Source organism: Erythrolamprus reginae, chromosome 3 (genome assembly GCF_031021105.1).
Source record: "Erythrolamprus reginae isolate rEryReg1 chromosome 3, rEryReg1.hap1, whole genome shotgun sequence".
In the NCBI taxonomy this organism is placed as follows: domain Eukaryota; kingdom Metazoa; phylum Chordata; class Lepidosauria; order Squamata; family Dipsadidae; genus Erythrolamprus; species Erythrolamprus reginae.
In genome coordinates this window covers 76718972-76735804 of record NC_091952.1, presented here as the reverse complement: position 1 = coordinate 76735804, position 16833 = coordinate 76718972, and the positions used below count along the sequence as shown (strand labels likewise).

The window sequence follows — 16833 nt, the reverse complement described above, 5'->3', positions numbered from 1 at the left end:
ATCCTGATTATGAGACTGGAATGTGTACTCCCAGTTGGAGGAACAGGCTGGCATCCTTTTGAATGCAGGCTGATATCACAATAGAATCTTAAAGTACTTATTTAATGAGGAGTCTACCTACAGTATTTTATTTTAAAGTAACAAAATATTCAAGGAATCAAAGTTTTAGCATTTTCCAGAAAAGCTTGACAGTGGGAAAAAGACTGGGAGTAATTGCAAATACTCAGAGCCTGTCATTAGCCACTGTTAAAATAAGAGTCAATTGATATTCAATTGGTGGAATTTTTAGTGAAAGGCATCTTGTGCTTTACTGCATATACCAGGAGCAAAATATCTTAGATTGGCTCTATTATATTATTTTATTTTTGTTGTTTTGTAAGTTTAGTGATTTCTTTTTTCATAGAGGTTACTGCCATAAACATTTTTCCCACTGGATAGAAATTCTGAATGGTTAGTGGAAGGCATTTAATCTGTTTTCTGGGAACAAAAGTATCTGAAAATTAATGGTTGACATTTTGGTTATTTTTAAATAGTTTTTATGAAAGTACAGTCATCATGAATTACCAATAGATCAGCAGAGCCAAATATTAACTATTCCATCAATCTAAGGTCGTCATGAAATTGCAATTGTGGATTTTAAAAATTATTTCCTTGCATTTCTATTTCATATATCTTTCTACTTATATTGTTTTTGTTTCCTAGTGCGATTTGATAGCTTATTAGTAACCTTAACTATCACTTAGTGTATCTTTTTATTCTTGATGAATGTATTTTATTCTCCTGATGTAAACTGAGAGCATAGACAACAAAGAGAAATTCTTGTGTGTCCAATCACACTTGGCCAATAAAGAATTCTATTCATGCTTTCAAATATAATTTGCCTGAGTTTATATGCTCTTTCCATCACATTTTCTTTTTTTGCAACTCAATTCTGGGAGAGAAAAAATGCAGATATAGTTTTTAAGGATAAGTACCTGGAAGTGGAAGTATATTATGGTAACTGCATTGTGTCATATAAATGAATGAATTGCTATAACTCTTTATTATAGCCAATGGCTAGTAATTTTTTAAAAATCTATAAGAACCAAAAAAATGCAGACAGGACAAGAGCCCCCTTCTCCTCTGAGCGTTAAATGTTATGTATGGATATTATTGAGTAGACTGACTATTTTTTATATAATGGGATTTTAGTTTACTGTTTTTAACTATTAGATTTATTGGATGGCATCGGACCAAAATATCTCTGGGACCGCCTTCTGCCGCACGAATCCCAGCAACCAGTTAGGTCCCACAGAGTTGACCTTCTCTGGGTCCCATCAACTAAACAATGTCGTTTGTCGGGACCCAGGGGAAGAACCTTCTCTGTGGTGGCCTCAACCCTCTGGAACTAGCTCCCCCCAGAGATCAGAATTGCCCTCACCCTCCTCGCCTTTCGTAAGCTCCTTAAAACCCACCTCTGTTGTCAGGCATGAGGGAATTGAGATACTCCTTTCTCCTCAGGCCTATACAATTGATACATGGTATGTTTGTGTGTATGTTTGGTTTTTTAATAAGGGTTTTTAGTTATTTTAAATATTAGATTTGTCATATGCTGTTTTATTATTGTTGTTAGCCGCCCCGAGTCTACGGAGAGGGGCGGCATACAAATATAATAAATAAATAAATAAATAAATTTGTATACATATTGTTTGTATTTCATGCAAGTCTAATAAATTGAATTGAATTGAAGAGCACTGAAATCCCTAGTAAATAATGCAATGCATACATATTAAAATAGACAATTAAGGGGAATTCAGTATGAGATTATAAACTGAAACCTGAACTGAATTACCATTTTGATGATCTTATCTTGTTATCTCTTACTGTATTCCACTTGTCATATCATAAAATTAGTTATAAGTTGTAGCAAACTACCTGTCAGGGAAAAAAATGTCAAGAACCAAGAAGTCATTCACAACCAAGAATCTTAGATTCTTAAGGTGTTTCACTAGTCAGATTTATTGAAAGGAAAAGTAGTTAAGTTACAGAATCTTGGAAAGCAAATATGTTTATTTTAGTAGCCCATAAATCAGCATATATATTATCTTTTTATACATGAGACATCCTTTGCCAGATAAGGTAGACATATCCCATCTCTGCAATATTTTATTCTTTAAAGAATATATAGCAACACAAGAATAGATAATCCTAATGAGGAGTCCTAGTAAATATATCATCAGGCCATTCAGACCAATAAAATATTTAGCTGGTTACAGATTCATATTTTACTTCTAGGAGGTAACATTAGAAACAAGGACTGGTTCATATTGTTATTCCATACTTTGTATTTGCTGCTTGCTTGAGAAGCATCTTAATTCGACTGAAACCCATCAAGGGTCAAAGTGCTGAGAAGCCCTAAAACAATACAGTTTTATAATCCACTAACATTCTCTTGTAGGCCAAATTGAATTTATAATAATTTTTAAAGGAACAGACCCACAGGATTGTATCATGTACCTTCTGGGAGAATTAAGATAAAGGAGGAATAGAAAATACAAAAAGCCATACAATATAATACAGTGGATGGTTGTATAGTAATGTATGTGTTGGATTAGGATTGGGAACATCCAGATTCGAGTCCATCCTTGACCAGAGAAGCTCATAGAGTACTATGGGCAGAGGCTTTAAGCGGTTTGTTATTCCTGGAAAAAAAGAAGGCTAAATATGTCCCGTGGAGCTCTTCATGGAAAGACAAGAGATAGATCTCACAAACAAATCAAATGACTTTTTCCAATATGTCCAGCATGTTCATGTTGATTTTGTATTTTTTATGCTGGAGATATTTATTTTTAAAAAATTAGGAAAATATCTTACTACTGACGGCAGAAAATTCAACATTTTGCTGTGATAATAAAAATTCAGTAAAATCAGGTAGTGACTTGATCAAAGTCTAACAAGAGGCATGGAAAAAGTGGGGCACATTTTGATTCTTTAGCTGTGGTGGCTTATTAATGAGACACCTTGTTTTATATGTTGAGTAGGAAATTCAAATGTAATCTTTTAACAGGTGGTTCACTAATAAGCTGGGAAGCAGATAAAATAATATCATGAGACTATGGCAGATGTTGCCAATGTTTGTACCATGATGAGCCAAAGTGGAGAAAGACTCAAAGCCAATTAACCCAATTTTTGCAATATCGCATAACAGCTAGCAAGAGACATTTTTAGCAACATTTAAAACTATCCTTATATTGCATAGTTCTCACAGGGGTTGCTCATCAGGATTGTCTCTTCCTCTCAAATTATTCCTCAAACTATTCTCAAATTAACTAAGAATGCTTATTAGTTCAGAGGAAAAGAGGAGAATAGTTCTGACAAAACCTGCATATTTTAGACCAGAGGGAACCCATTTCTGAATTTCCTGCAGATTAAGAGGTAGGGAATTAACTGCATTAAAATTTCATGTTGCATTAAATGAGAAAAAAACATGAGCTATAAGAGAATTCTAGTGGTGAACTTTTTGTTTAAATTGTGTCTGAGACTTCACAAATGATTATTTTCTTCATTGAATGTTATCTAATTCTGAGAACAGATATTAGATAGTTACAGTGAGGCTAATCAATAAGAGCCAGCCTCATTCTGTTTGAACATGAGCCTTTGAGTTTCAGAAGTTTTGTGAGCCAGGAAACAATAGCACAAAAGAGACACAAAATAAAATGTTCTTCCAATTTAATAGATTTATTTTTAAAATGTCAGGATCAATACAATGAAATGGAGCCAGATATGAATATCATCAATCAGAGAGTGCCACAAAGGATGAGATATAATATCAACAGAAAGGTGTACAATGAAGAAGAATTTGAAAAAGAGCATGACAAAAACAGGTATTCCCAGCTCAACAAGGAATCTGAAAGTCCTAAACGTGGACGAAAGATTCAATGCAGGTAAGATTAATCAAGAAGTTTGTTCCTCTCCATACTAGACTGCTTTATGTTTCTAGGTTGAACTATAAACCCCACTTTTTTATGATAGAAGAAATGTTTATCATTATTTACAAATTTTACCTGTGCACAGTTCCTTCTCCTTTATGTTAAAATAGCTCCAGTAGTCCAATAAATTGAGTGTAATAAAAATGCAATAATGAAGAGTGGAAACAGTGGAAAATATATGGAACAGTTGGTATAGTTTATAGTTCATTATTTACAAAAAAAATGTAAATTTTAGCAGAAAGGTAGGGTCAAAATAATAAGACATAATAAAATATAACATTGAATGGAATACAAGCATGTCATTTTAAAATTTAGCACAATCCCATAGAAATTGGTTTTTATTATGTTTAATAGGTCTCACTTTGGGGGAAGGGTACATAGGCTTTTAATCTGAATTATATATTGCTCAAAAAATAAAGGGAACACTGAAATAACACATCCTAGATCTGAATGAATGAAATATTCTCATGGAATACTTTGTTCTGTACAAAGTTGAATGTGCACAACAGCATGTGAAATTGATTGCCAATCAATGTTGCTTTCTGACTGGACAATTTGATTTCACAGAAGTTTGATTTACTTGGAGTTATATTGTGCTGCTTAAATGTTCTCTTTATTTTTTTTAGCAGTGTACATTTGGCTATTATTTAACAAAAACATATAGGGCTGATGATTGCCAAGAGTATCTTGTTAGTTTAAAAATTATCTCACTATGTATCATAGAAACAACAGCCTTTTTATCAAGGTAAAATATTGGCTTTCTTATTTTAGATTCTCATATGCACGGTTCAAGAAATACATGCTCAAGATGTTTCCTATTTTAAACTGGCTTTATACTTATCGCATTACTGAATGGATTCTAGGAGACTTTCATGCTGGCATCAATGTAGGGATGCTGCAGGTTTTCCAAGGTAAAATATTCAATTTCTCATTTTCTATTTAAAAGCTTTCAAGGTAGATAACAGCTCACGTAAGCTGTTTGCCCTAAGCCTCTGGTGACTGGGGAGGACGAAAAATGAGTCTACTGGTTCCAAGCGTGCATAAGTGCACCAGAGTGCCTTCTATCCAGAGGTGGGCAGCAGGCAGGATGGGGTGGAACAAAGTTCCACTGGTGGAAATGAAGCTGCATGCATAGCTCCAGCTGACCGGTGGCAGACAGTAACTTCCTGGATTACCGGTCTCCGCTTGGTTCTTCTTTTTTCCCCTGCTGCTGCTGCTGTGCGCTCTTTGCTTTTTTCTTCTTTCCTCCTTCCTGGCCTCGGATGAGCTTCCCCCTCTCTCCTGCCTGGCTCCCCTCCAGCCTCACGCGGCCACCTTCCAAGGCCAGGAGAACTGCGCTGCGCTGCAGCAGTCTGAGCTGCGGTCTTTTTCCCCTCGCGAAGCCCTCACTCTGCCACAGCTGAGATGAAAAGGCATCGTGCAGCAGTAACAGTTCAATTGAACGATGATGATCGTTCAAGCCACTCCCACCTGGTCACATGGCTGGCAAGCCACTCCTACCCAGTCACATGACTATCAAGCCACACCCACAGAATAAGCCACAGTGTGGCAGTAAAAAATTTGGCTGCCCATTATTGCTTCCATCCCCTGTCCTAATGTTTCTCTTTTACTAGTATCATGTATATAAATATTATTATATCTCTGAATACCACCAATAAGTACTTGACAAAACAAACAAATAAAATAAATACTGGGCCCACCAGAAGTTGGGAAACAGGCTGTTTCCGGCCTCTTCAGGAAAGCCTGCTAGGCCCAAAACAAGGCGCAGGGGTTTGTGTGTGCATGCTTGGGGGTACATGAAGGGTTGCACGTGCATGCACGAGGGGCAGCATGGGGGATCACATCACATACGCAGGGGGTGGGGCATGGGGGGGTATTGAATTATAGGTGTAGATATGCATGCACACGCTAGCGTTGCCAAACACACTTTCAGCGCCCGTGGGAAAAAAGATTCACCATCACTGTCCTAGGCTGAAGCTCTCTTTATTGTTATATAGTAAATAGAAGCATATGGGGTTTGGACTCAGATAACAAAAACAGCCTCGACTTATGATCGCAATTAAGCTCAACATTTATGTATCAGCTCCAGCGTGCCAGCTGATTTTCGGCCTTAGAAATGGCCATTTCATCCTCCCGACACTTCAGGGAAGGTTCCTTGAAGTCCCGGAGGCAAAAAAAATCCCCAAAATACAAACCGGAAGTTCGGGGGGAAATGCATTTCCGGTTTGCCGTTGTGCTGTTTTTTGCATTCTGGGGGCTTCGGGGAAGCTTCCTGAAGCCACCGAGTGCAGAAAACAGCACAATGGGCAAACCGGAAGTGCATTTTCTGAACTTCCGGTTTGCCCATACTACTATTTTTTGCACTTCGGAGCTTCAGGAAGCTTCCTTGAACTCTCCAGAGTGCAAAAAACAGCAAGTTTCCCCAAACCTCCAGATTTGGGCTTTTTTTTTTCACCTACCAGGCTTCAGAAAGGCTATGCGCATGCGCGGGGGGTAGCGTGGCAGGGTGCACATGCAGGGGGGAGGGAAGAGGTGCGTGAACATGCACACATGCTAACACAGCCACACCCACACCTTTTGGCGCGTGAACCATAATAGGTTCCCCATCACTTTACTAGAATCTGTACCACAGAAAAAAGTTTTCTTTGTCTGCTCTGTTCCAGATATAGCAGCAGTAAAAATATAGTTTGGACCCATTAATTGTACTTTTCAACTTATGATTATCAATATTTCTGGCAAGGTCACCAGAAATATGATAGGTTCTTAATTCTAGTTCTAATGGAAATAAAAATTGCTGCCTTCCCTATTAACCTGAGTCAGTGAGGAGCATGGAACCAGTCTTCGGAGAGGGGCGGCATACAAATCTAAGTAATAAATCTAAGTAATAAATAAATTCCCATGTCTCTCTTTTCTCCAACAACTCCTTATATACAAAATGCTATTTCAGGACCATACTTCATACATTTGTCTAGTAGTGCCAGTAGTAATACCAGTGGTAGTAGTAGTAGTAGTGATAGCACTAGCACACCTCTTATTACATTTACATGTTTACATTCTGCCCTTTTTCCAGTCAAGGGTTTGCCTATTTTATTCTCCTAGACATTCACGTAACCAAGACCACTAATGGGTTTTCATGATTAAGAAAATATCTGAGTCTAAATCTTATCTGTGTCCAAAGTGCTCGTTTAGCTAGCCAGCCAGTCATTCTGAGCTGTTCCTGGCTTGCAAATAATCAAGAAAAGATTGATTATAACTCGCTCCAATCCAGCCCCCCCTCTGGTATTCATCACTCATCTGCCACAGTTTTGCCTCTTGCCCGGTTTCCTGAAGAATGTAAGAAAATACAATAATTGGGCTGCTTAGATCTCCTTTTATGTGAAGATAGTTGGAAGGAAAAATCCAGAGAAAATTAGAAGGGGGGGGCAGACTTTTTACTTAGAAACATCATACTAGTAGAAGATGCTTTTTGTTTTTCCCAGAAAACAAGTGCCATGTGAAGATTGATTGACTCATCATGAGCCATCAAGTTGGAGTGGATGCTTAACTACCATAATTTATCCTCAGCGTGGTCTTTCAGCAATGCAGTCATTGTCACTGGTTGTCGTCTTCTTTTTCCTCCGGTCCTCCTGTCTCCATAACTCGCATCCTAGACATAAATTGTTTCACCTCCTACCCTCAAAAAGACGCTATAGAGCACTGCTCATCAAGGCAACTAGACACAAGAACAGTTTTTCCCCAAATGCCATCACTCTGCTAAACAAATAATTCCCTCACCACTTTCAAACTATTCACTAAGGCTGCATTACTATTACTATTAGTCTTCTCATTGTTCCTATCACCCATCTGCTCCCACTTATGACTCTATGACTGAAACTTGTTGCTTGTATCCTTATAATTTATGTTAATATTGAATGTTTCCTGATTGCTTATTTGTATCCTATCACAATCATTAATGATTCTTGACAAGTGGATCTTTTTTTTAATCTACACTGAGAGCATATGCACCAAAGACAAATTCCTTGGGTGTCCAATCACACTTGGCCAATAAAGAATTCTATTCTATTCTATTCCATTCCATTCCACTCCATTCCATTCTAGATTTTTACAACAAATTCAAATGGATAACAGATTATTTATTAGAATAGGAAATTATAATAAAATAGGGCAGATTGGCTTTTCCTTCACTACAAATGAGCAATGAAATGTTTGCTTTGTATCAGTTCTGAGAATATATTTTAAAATATGCATTCCTTATAGGATTATCAGGAATAATATTAACCGGATTACCAATTCCAGTTATAAATAATTTTTATTCTACATTTTGCTGCTCTTTAATATATGCTATATTTGGAACTTCACAACATATTTCTATTGGTAAGTACTATGCTATCTGTTCATTCCATTTAAAAGTATATGGGGTTATTTGTCATTAGAAGTGATATACTGACTCATTAAAAAACCTTATTTTTCTTAATTTATACTTTCAAGCTGACTTTTATTTCATGTTTATCTCTAAGTCTTCTGTTAATACCATATTTTTTATTATCTGGTCATCAAATAATTCATCAAGCAAAAGAAAACTGTGTAAATATTTTAAATAGCAACTATATCAAGTTTGATTTATCTGTTCAATTGATTAGTTTTATGACAAAATCATGATTCTTGTAAGGTCTCCATTATTTTTGTCTTAGAAGTATTTTATACTTGTGGCAATTTAAATAGATGAGTTTATTTATAAAAATTTGGGAAATTAAATTATTTCTCTCTTTGTGATTTCTCTTCGTAATCACTCTGTGTGAGGAAATACATTGTATAGGCTCTTCTCTGAAATCCAGACATAATTGCTGGTAAAAGTGGGTCTCTTACCATTTCCATGTTCTAAAAACATCTCTATTTCAGGCTTGACAGCAGAGAGCAACAGCAAATCACAGCTCTACAAATACTTAACTCTTTACTCATCTCTTGATTTGGCAAAAGATTCTCAGACATAATTTGGCCAGATGAGCATCTGTTTCCCAAAACAAAAATGAAACTTTAAACAAAACAGATTTTGATGGTTTATTGGAGTAAAATGAAGTCAGAACCTTTCTATATAATTTTGCTGTAATTCTAGGCTTCCCCCTTGTTTTTCTAAAGTAATGAATACTTGATTTATTGGACTTGGGTAACTGAAAAATGTTTATATAATAATTCTCTAGCCTAGGAGATGACTGACTCTTGCTCTGTCAAGTTCAACCCTTATATCAGTGATGGCGAACCTTTTTAGGTTTGTGTGCGAAAAGGTTGTGTGTGCTCACGCTAGAAAGCCTGTATGTGTCCACACCCATTCCCTCCTCCCCACACATTCGTACTCCCCCTTGGACATTCACACAACCAGTAATGGGCAGCCAAATTTTTTACTGCCACACTGTGGGTGTGGCTTATTCTGTGGGTGTGGCTTGATGGCCATGTGACTGGGTAGGAATGGCTTTCCAGCCATGTGACCAGGTGGGAGTGGCTTGAATGATCATCATCATTCAAGTGAACTGTTAAGTCCTCTACTTACAACTTCACCAGTGTTGCTCTCTGGGGTGACAATTTGCTTCGTGTTTCCTGCGCTCTCCTTCCTGGGTCGCCCTCTGCCTCAGGCTGGGTAGCTAGGCGAACGGGTGCCGATCAGCTGTTGAGAAAAGAGGGGGGAGGAAATGGGACCCCTGCAACTCCTGCCGGTGCTGATCTCCCTGCCGCTTTCCAAGGAGGAGGAAGAGGATGGGAGGTGCGGATAGTCAGCTGGAGCTGGGCACACAGCTTCATTTCCGCTGGTGGAACTGCGTTCTACTCTGTCCTGCCTGCTGCCCACTCCTGCACACAACCCTCCCCCACACCCCTGCATATGCTCACGGATGGTGAAAAAACGGTCCAACAGGCAAACCGGAAGTTTGGAAAAACGGACTTCCGGTTTGACTGTTATGTTGTTTCTCACACTCTGGAGACTTCAGGGAATATGAAGTTCTTTCAAACTTCTGGTTTGGCCATTGAGCTGTTTTATGCGCTCGGGGGCTTCAGGAAGCTTCCCTGAAGCCTCCTGAGTGTGAAAAACAGTACAACAGGCAAACCAAAAGTCCATTTTTCCAACTGCCCACTGGGCCAGGGAAGCTAGGATTCAGGGAAGCTTCAGAGGGCAAAACGGCCTTTCCCAACCCGAAAATCAGCTGGCCAGTGCGTGTCTGTGCTCTGGAACTGACATAGAGCAATGCCTCACCTGTCCTCCGATAGGGCTCCACCTGCCACCTGTGGCCCATGTGCCATAGGTTCATCATCACTGTCTTATACTGTGTTTCCCTGAAAATAAAATCTTGTCTTATATTTTTTTGAACCCTGAAACAAGCACTTGGCATTATTGCCATGCACTCAAAAAGCCCAATTATCAGGGGATGTCTTATTTTGGGGGAAACAGGGTACTTTGGAAATATTATATACATACTTCTACTTTCATTTCCATACTGCTGTGTCTTAGTTAATAGATCTGTCAGTCTTTCTGGCAGCTGTCTGAAAACCAAAAGCGATTGTTCATCAGGCACATTTCTAATATAATTTTTTTAAACAAGATTTATTGAGATGAATGGGGTGATAATAAAATATGTCTAGCAAATTAGCTATTTTCAGTTTTGAGTGTCACTTATTTCATACCCTTTAGTGGTTCTCAACCTGGGGGTTGGGACCCCTTTGGGGGTCAAATGACCCTTTCACAGGGGTCACCTAAGATTATGAAAAAAGACAAATTTCCCATGGTGTTAGGAACCATGGTGTGGTGAGGTGTGTGGCTTCTATTCTGGTGCCTTGGAACATATTTTTACAATCCAACCAATCAGGTGTTTACAGTGCCTTCCTGACAATCAGCTTAAAGCTCTATTGGGAGAATTGGCGCTAGACATGGTTGGGGATCACTACAACATGTGTCACGGCATTAGAAAGATTGAGAACTATTGGTTTAGAAGAACTATTTAGCATCAGTGGTTGACTAATGTTGAACATGAGTTATGCTTGGGTATGCCTAGTTTAGGATCAGGCTCTAGCCAACTGATAAGAGTTAACACAGACTTCCTGTAAATCTGGTGAATTTTTCTGCTGGTGATTTATGGACCATGGTTTGAGCATCACTGTTGTTGAGTGCCCAGTGATATAACTTCTGACATCAGAATACTAGAAGAAATAATATGCAGAAAAACAATTTATCTGTTGGTTTGTTGATTTGTTTATATCCTACCTATTATTTTTTATAAATAATCTAAGGCAGTGAATATAACCAAAAGTGCTTCCTTCTTCTATTTTCCCCCTAACAACTCTGTGAGCTGAGTTGAGCTGAGAGAAAGTGACTGCTCCAAAGTTACCCAGCCCGCTTTCATGCATAAGGCACTCCTAAAAATCACAATCTTCTGGTTTCTACCCTGGTGACTTAACCACTGGACCAAACTGGTATTCTGAAAGCATTTTATACTTAGAGAAATGATGAGAATTACCTTGTGACAATTAATATGGTAGCTCAATTTATATTGGCTTTGGATTTTATCTTGAATTTCTACTTTTTGGCAACAGGTTCTTTCAGCATTCTGAATGCAATGGCAGCAAATTTTCAGAGCAATCTTAATTTCAGAATACAGTTACCAATTAATGAAACTTTGGTCAATGCATCTGATGAAAAATTTATGCAGAATTGTACGGAAGCAGTAACTCTCACTGCATCTACTACATTTTTAGTTGGGATTATCCAGGTAGGAAACACAGTTGGATTATCATTTCTTTTTCTTACCATATTTTTATTTATTTATTCTAAATGCTGTAATACCACTTCAGTTCAGTTAATAACACTGTGTGTATATATGTCAATAATAGCAATAAAGCAATAACGAACAGCACCAGTGATGGGTTGCTACCGGTTTACCCCAGATTGGGAAAATGGTAGTGGTAGCGGCGAGAAGCTCCGCCCACCTGCCCAGATGTCATCATGGACAATCTACACATGCGCAGAAGGGTCTGAGCATGTGCAGAGGTGTTGTGCATGTTCACAGTTCCAAACCGGTAGCGAAGGTATGTGAAACCCACTACTGAATACCATGCTCAAACATCCTAGGTATATACTCCATTGACTCCTTAATCCCTAAATATCTGCATAAACACTCAGATCTTTCAGAATTTTCTGAACAACAGTGATAAAGACACTGATTTCTGAGAGTAATCTGGGGTGGGAGTTCTGGGGTGGGAGAATTTTAATTTGCCTCCATCTCACTTCACAGACAGTGAGAACTCTTGGTATTTTCAAAGACAGACTAAAAATTCAGTAACGTAATAGGATACATATTTGAACACAAAAGTTGAATGAAAGTTAAATTTTAGTAGAGTAGACTTCCCTTCTGAGTGAATAAATATAGGATTGTATGATGAGTGTATTAAAGTAATCTCTAACTAACTTGCTAAAATCTTAATATTTTTAGACTCCATTATTATTTTTTTGATGCATGAAAATTCTATACTGTTCTGCCCTGATACTTTTCAGTAATATATTTATTTTTGACTCTGATGTACTGAAAAAAAAGTAAATTATTTGGCTTTATACAATCTTTCTACTGCTTCTAAAATATAATTTATTTTTTATTCTTTGTTCACTGTACAGTATTTTATAGTAGGGCTAGGAATAACATGGAAATAAAATTACATCTTAAGGAATGTAAGGAGGAGAGAATAAACATAGGAATTGCTCTGTCTGATAATCAGAAACATTTATCCTTGCATAATAGCTGAAATTCAGGCGATTCCTAAAATCTGCTGATATTTTGCCTGAAGATATTGAAAACATTCAAGAGTTCAGCAGAAGTATGTAAGGTTTCAATTATTTCACAGAAAAACCCGTAAGATTTCACCTAAGATTATTGTTGTCTGGTGAAATTTCACCAATCTTGTTTCTATGTTTTTTGGTAATGAGGGTCTGCCAGGAAGAGCTACTGGCTCCTGACTTCAGCTTATCTCAGAACATTGATTGATTCGGATGCATAAGGCAGATGACCAGGAGTCTCCAGCCTTAGCAACTTTAAGACTCGTGGACTTCAACTTCCAGATTTGTTTGTTTGTTTGTTTGTTTGTTTGTTTGTTCGTTCGTTCATTCATTCATTCATTCATTCATTTATTTATTAGATTTGTATGCCGCCCCTCTCCATAAACTCGGGGCGGCTCACAACAGCAATAGAACAATTCATAACAAATCTAATAATTTTAAACACCCCATTATTAATCAGACATACGTACAAACATACCATACATAAATTGTATAGGCCCGGGGGAGATATCTAAATTCCCCCATGCCTGGCGGCAAAGGTAGGTTTTAAGGAGTTTATGGAAGGCAAGGAGGGTGGGGGCAATTGTAATCTCCGGGGGGAGCTGGTTCCAGAGAGTTGGGGCCGCCACAGAGAAGGCTCTTCCCTTGGGACCCGCCAAACGACATTGCTTAGTCGACGGGACCCGGAGAAGGCCAACTCTGTGGGACCTAATCAGTCGCTGGGATTTGTGCGACAGAAGGCGGTCCCGGAGATATTCTGGTCCGATGCCATGAAGAGCTTTATAGGTCATAACCAACACTTTGAATTGTGACCGGAAATTGATCGGCAACCAATGCAGACTGCGGAGTGTTGGTGTGACATGGGCATACCTGGGGAAGCCCATGATTGGTCTCGCAGCTGCATTCTGCATGATCTGAAGTTTCCGAACACTTTTCAAAGGTAGCCCCATGTAGAGAGAATATGGGAATTTAAGTCCACAAGTCTTAAAGCTGTCAAGGTTGGAGACCCCTGACTTAAAATAACTTGTCAATTTGAATGTACATTAATCTGCATACATTAAAATGAAATTTCATTGCATACATCCCTCAAGGGGTCACAACCTCTGATATACACTACATAAACATGACAAAATAAATAAATAAATACAAAATTATGCATATACCCACATATACGACACAGAAAAACAACATAGTCTAGTTTGGATGTATACATGTACATGGCAGGAAAAATGAATCTTGTGAGTTTACCAGGCAGATGGCATAGGGAACAAAGCAGTTACAGAATCTGGTAGTCCTGCTAGATATACGGTATTTTGAAACTTTCAAGGACAGAAGCATTTGATAATAGTTCTATCCTTGCAAAATATTCACTTTGGTTTTAGAAAAATAGTATAGCTTCCTAAATTTCAGATGTATAAAATAGTGAACTACTGTACTGCAGAAATAAGATAGTTATTGTGGCAAATTGAGGTGTGTGGGGTTTTTTGCTTTAAAAGCCCGTTTTTTTTCTATTTTAATATCTCTTTTGTTCCTTCCAGCTCCTTTTGGGCATCGTTGGCTTGGGATTTGTGACAACATATGTCTCAGAGAGTCTCATGAATGCTTACCTTACAGCAGCAGCATTACATGTGATTATATCACAGTTCTCTTTCATCTTTGGAATTGTAATTGATTTTCATTCAGGTCCACTGTCATTTTTTTATGTGAGTAAAGCCACTATTTTTAACTTTCCTATTTCTCAACTGATAGGACCCAGGATGAGGGCCTTTTCTGCTGCCCTAGGGAAAATAATTGCCCCCATGATAGTCTGGCCTCTAGAAGAAGCTTCTAGAAGGACTTGAAGGCCTAGTTTTATTATCTAGCCCAGGGATTAAAGAGTGGCATGGAACCCATGAAATCGTTTTTAGCATGTCATTTTAAAAAACTATGTTGATGTTTACCTTAATACTATTAGCAGCAAATTAACATTCTGCTGACATTTTCTTTTTTTTCCAGAATTTGGTATACTACTGCATGGGTCTGCCTAAAGCAAATTCTACTAGCATCCTGCTGTTTTTGCTTTGTTTACTATTACTGAGGGTCAGCAAATGCATTAAAATATCTTATAAACACTATCCTATTGAGTTTCCAATGGAGCTTGTTTTGGTAAATATCTGACATTTTTCAACGTAATTATATTTATGCTCCCAAAGTCAAAGTTTTGTAAATGACTTGAAGTCATAGAGTGATCCTTGAAACAGTTTCCTTCGAACATTGTGTTCTTTTAGTACAGAATTTAATATTAAGAATTTTGCTAATCTGTTATATTGGCTATATTATATTGGCATTAAGCTCTCCACAAAGACGAACAAGGAAACACTGAAAGAAGCATTGTCCCTTATTATAATTTATTTCAGGTCCTCTGATACAGAGGAATTTGTTTTATTGCATACCTCAAATTCAGGGGACACCACAACACCCTTTCTTTGCCTTCTCTGTAGAGACAGTAAGAACATTTTGTCTATAATTCAGATAAAACCCAATTTTATCTAATAGTGTTGTGGTCTACAGAAATGCATTCTTGGGAAATGGACATTTAAACATTAAACATTATGCCTTAAGCTTCAATATCAGTGAAACTTGTGGAAAAAATCCTTTTCTGACCTTGAAACTTCCCCCTACCTCCTAATATTAATCTTTACACTTGTGATTGTATCCTATTGTTTGTGGTAACTAATCAAAAACCTTCCTTGTTTGGCACTACACCACTGAATATTATTAGAATCTATTTCAATAACTGGCAAAAGCAGGACAATTACTGTATTAGTCCATAATGCCAAGGTAAACATTGACATTGTAATTGCCATTAATCAATTAATGGTAATTACCATTACATTTGTATACCCTGAAATGAATTTGAGGGTATACAGATGTAATATTGAAATAAAGTTAAATAAATAATATTCATCTTAAATAATATATAGTGTATTCTTTTTCTTTTACAGATTATTGTATTTACAATGCTTTCTACCCAAACTCATCTACATGCTGAATCTAGTCAAGGAGTTTTTAAAATGACTCCCCACAAGTATGTAATCTAAATCTAATACTATATATTTTTCATACATGTATAACTATGTACTTATCATGCTATTCCCTTTCAGGGTAAGATATGTAGGGGGGAGAAAGGGGAGAACAAATAATACATTTTTAAAAATCAAAATAATGAAATAAGAAAAAGGAAAGGAAATAATGTTGAAATTGAAGAATTGGGTAAAGAACTTGGTAATAATACCCTAGCTTGAAAGTCCTGTGAAACATTTGCCAACATATGAACCTAACTTTATCATTTAAATATATGCTGCCATCTCTATTTGTGATCAACAGCATTTAGCCAAGCCAACAGTGTTGAAATATTCTATATATTGTAATTTCCCTTTGAGAGGTACCTGATGGGGGCATGATTTAACATTTACTGAACAGTGTAAAGATTCTTTGTTATAGCCATCATCAGTATCATGTATGGTGTCAGCTCCAGTATTCATAAAGAGCTATAAATACTGCACCCTTCTTAAAATGAGCTAAAAATAATAATGTATCATTTTATTTTACTTATCAGATTTATTTGCCATTCATATCACAGTTCAGGCAACTCTAAATTGACTCTTTAATACGGTGCAGAATGTCAAAATTTATTGCTATTATTTTATTTCATATGTAAAATGCAAAGAAAAGTAGAAATAAGAATTTAGGGGGAGGGATGTCAAAATTGATCTTTGAATGATGCTTTGCAGGACATGGGGATGTCCTTAAAATGCTCCTCTCCTCTCCTTTCCAAGATTGCATGGCAGCGCGAAGGGCAGTTGTGTGACTTCTGGAAAAGAGTCAACTGCTTTATTGAGTAGAATGTGGTGTATTCACAATCCAAAGCACATTTTGGAAATCAAATCTAAAGTGTTGCCTAAGCTGTCTATGTTCTGCTGGGAAAAATATTGTCTATTTTTCAATTTTAAGTTTTAATAAAGGTTATTTCTCCCAATTTTCATAAAAAGTTTCTTAGATAGCTAACAATAAGTA

At 37.3% G+C, this 16833-nt stretch overlaps 2 protein-coding genes across 2 annotated transcripts in view; one reads left to right on the top strand and one right to left on the bottom strand.

Moving 5' to 3' along the window:
* SCP2 (sterol carrier protein 2) overlaps positions 1 to 16833 on the bottom strand; it is a 281976-nt gene that overhangs the window by 221988 nt on the left and 43155 nt on the right. The window lies entirely within an intron of this gene.
* Positions 1 to 16833, top strand: part of SLC26A8 (solute carrier family 26 member 8) — a 47534-nt gene that overhangs the window by 8015 nt on the left and 22686 nt on the right. The window contains exons 2-8 of the mRNA XM_070748965.1: positions 3736 to 3923; positions 4740 to 4879; positions 8226 to 8342; positions 11544 to 11719; positions 14316 to 14480; positions 14773 to 14922; positions 15762 to 15844. Of these exons, the coding sequence (XP_070605066.1) occupies positions 3751 to 3923; positions 4740 to 4879; positions 8226 to 8342; positions 11544 to 11719; positions 14316 to 14480; positions 14773 to 14922; positions 15762 to 15844 (1004 nt within the window). The 5' untranslated portion in view covers positions 3736 to 3750. The remainder of the gene's footprint in view (positions 1 to 3735; positions 3924 to 4739; positions 4880 to 8225; positions 8343 to 11543; positions 11720 to 14315; positions 14481 to 14772; positions 14923 to 15761; positions 15845 to 16833) is intronic.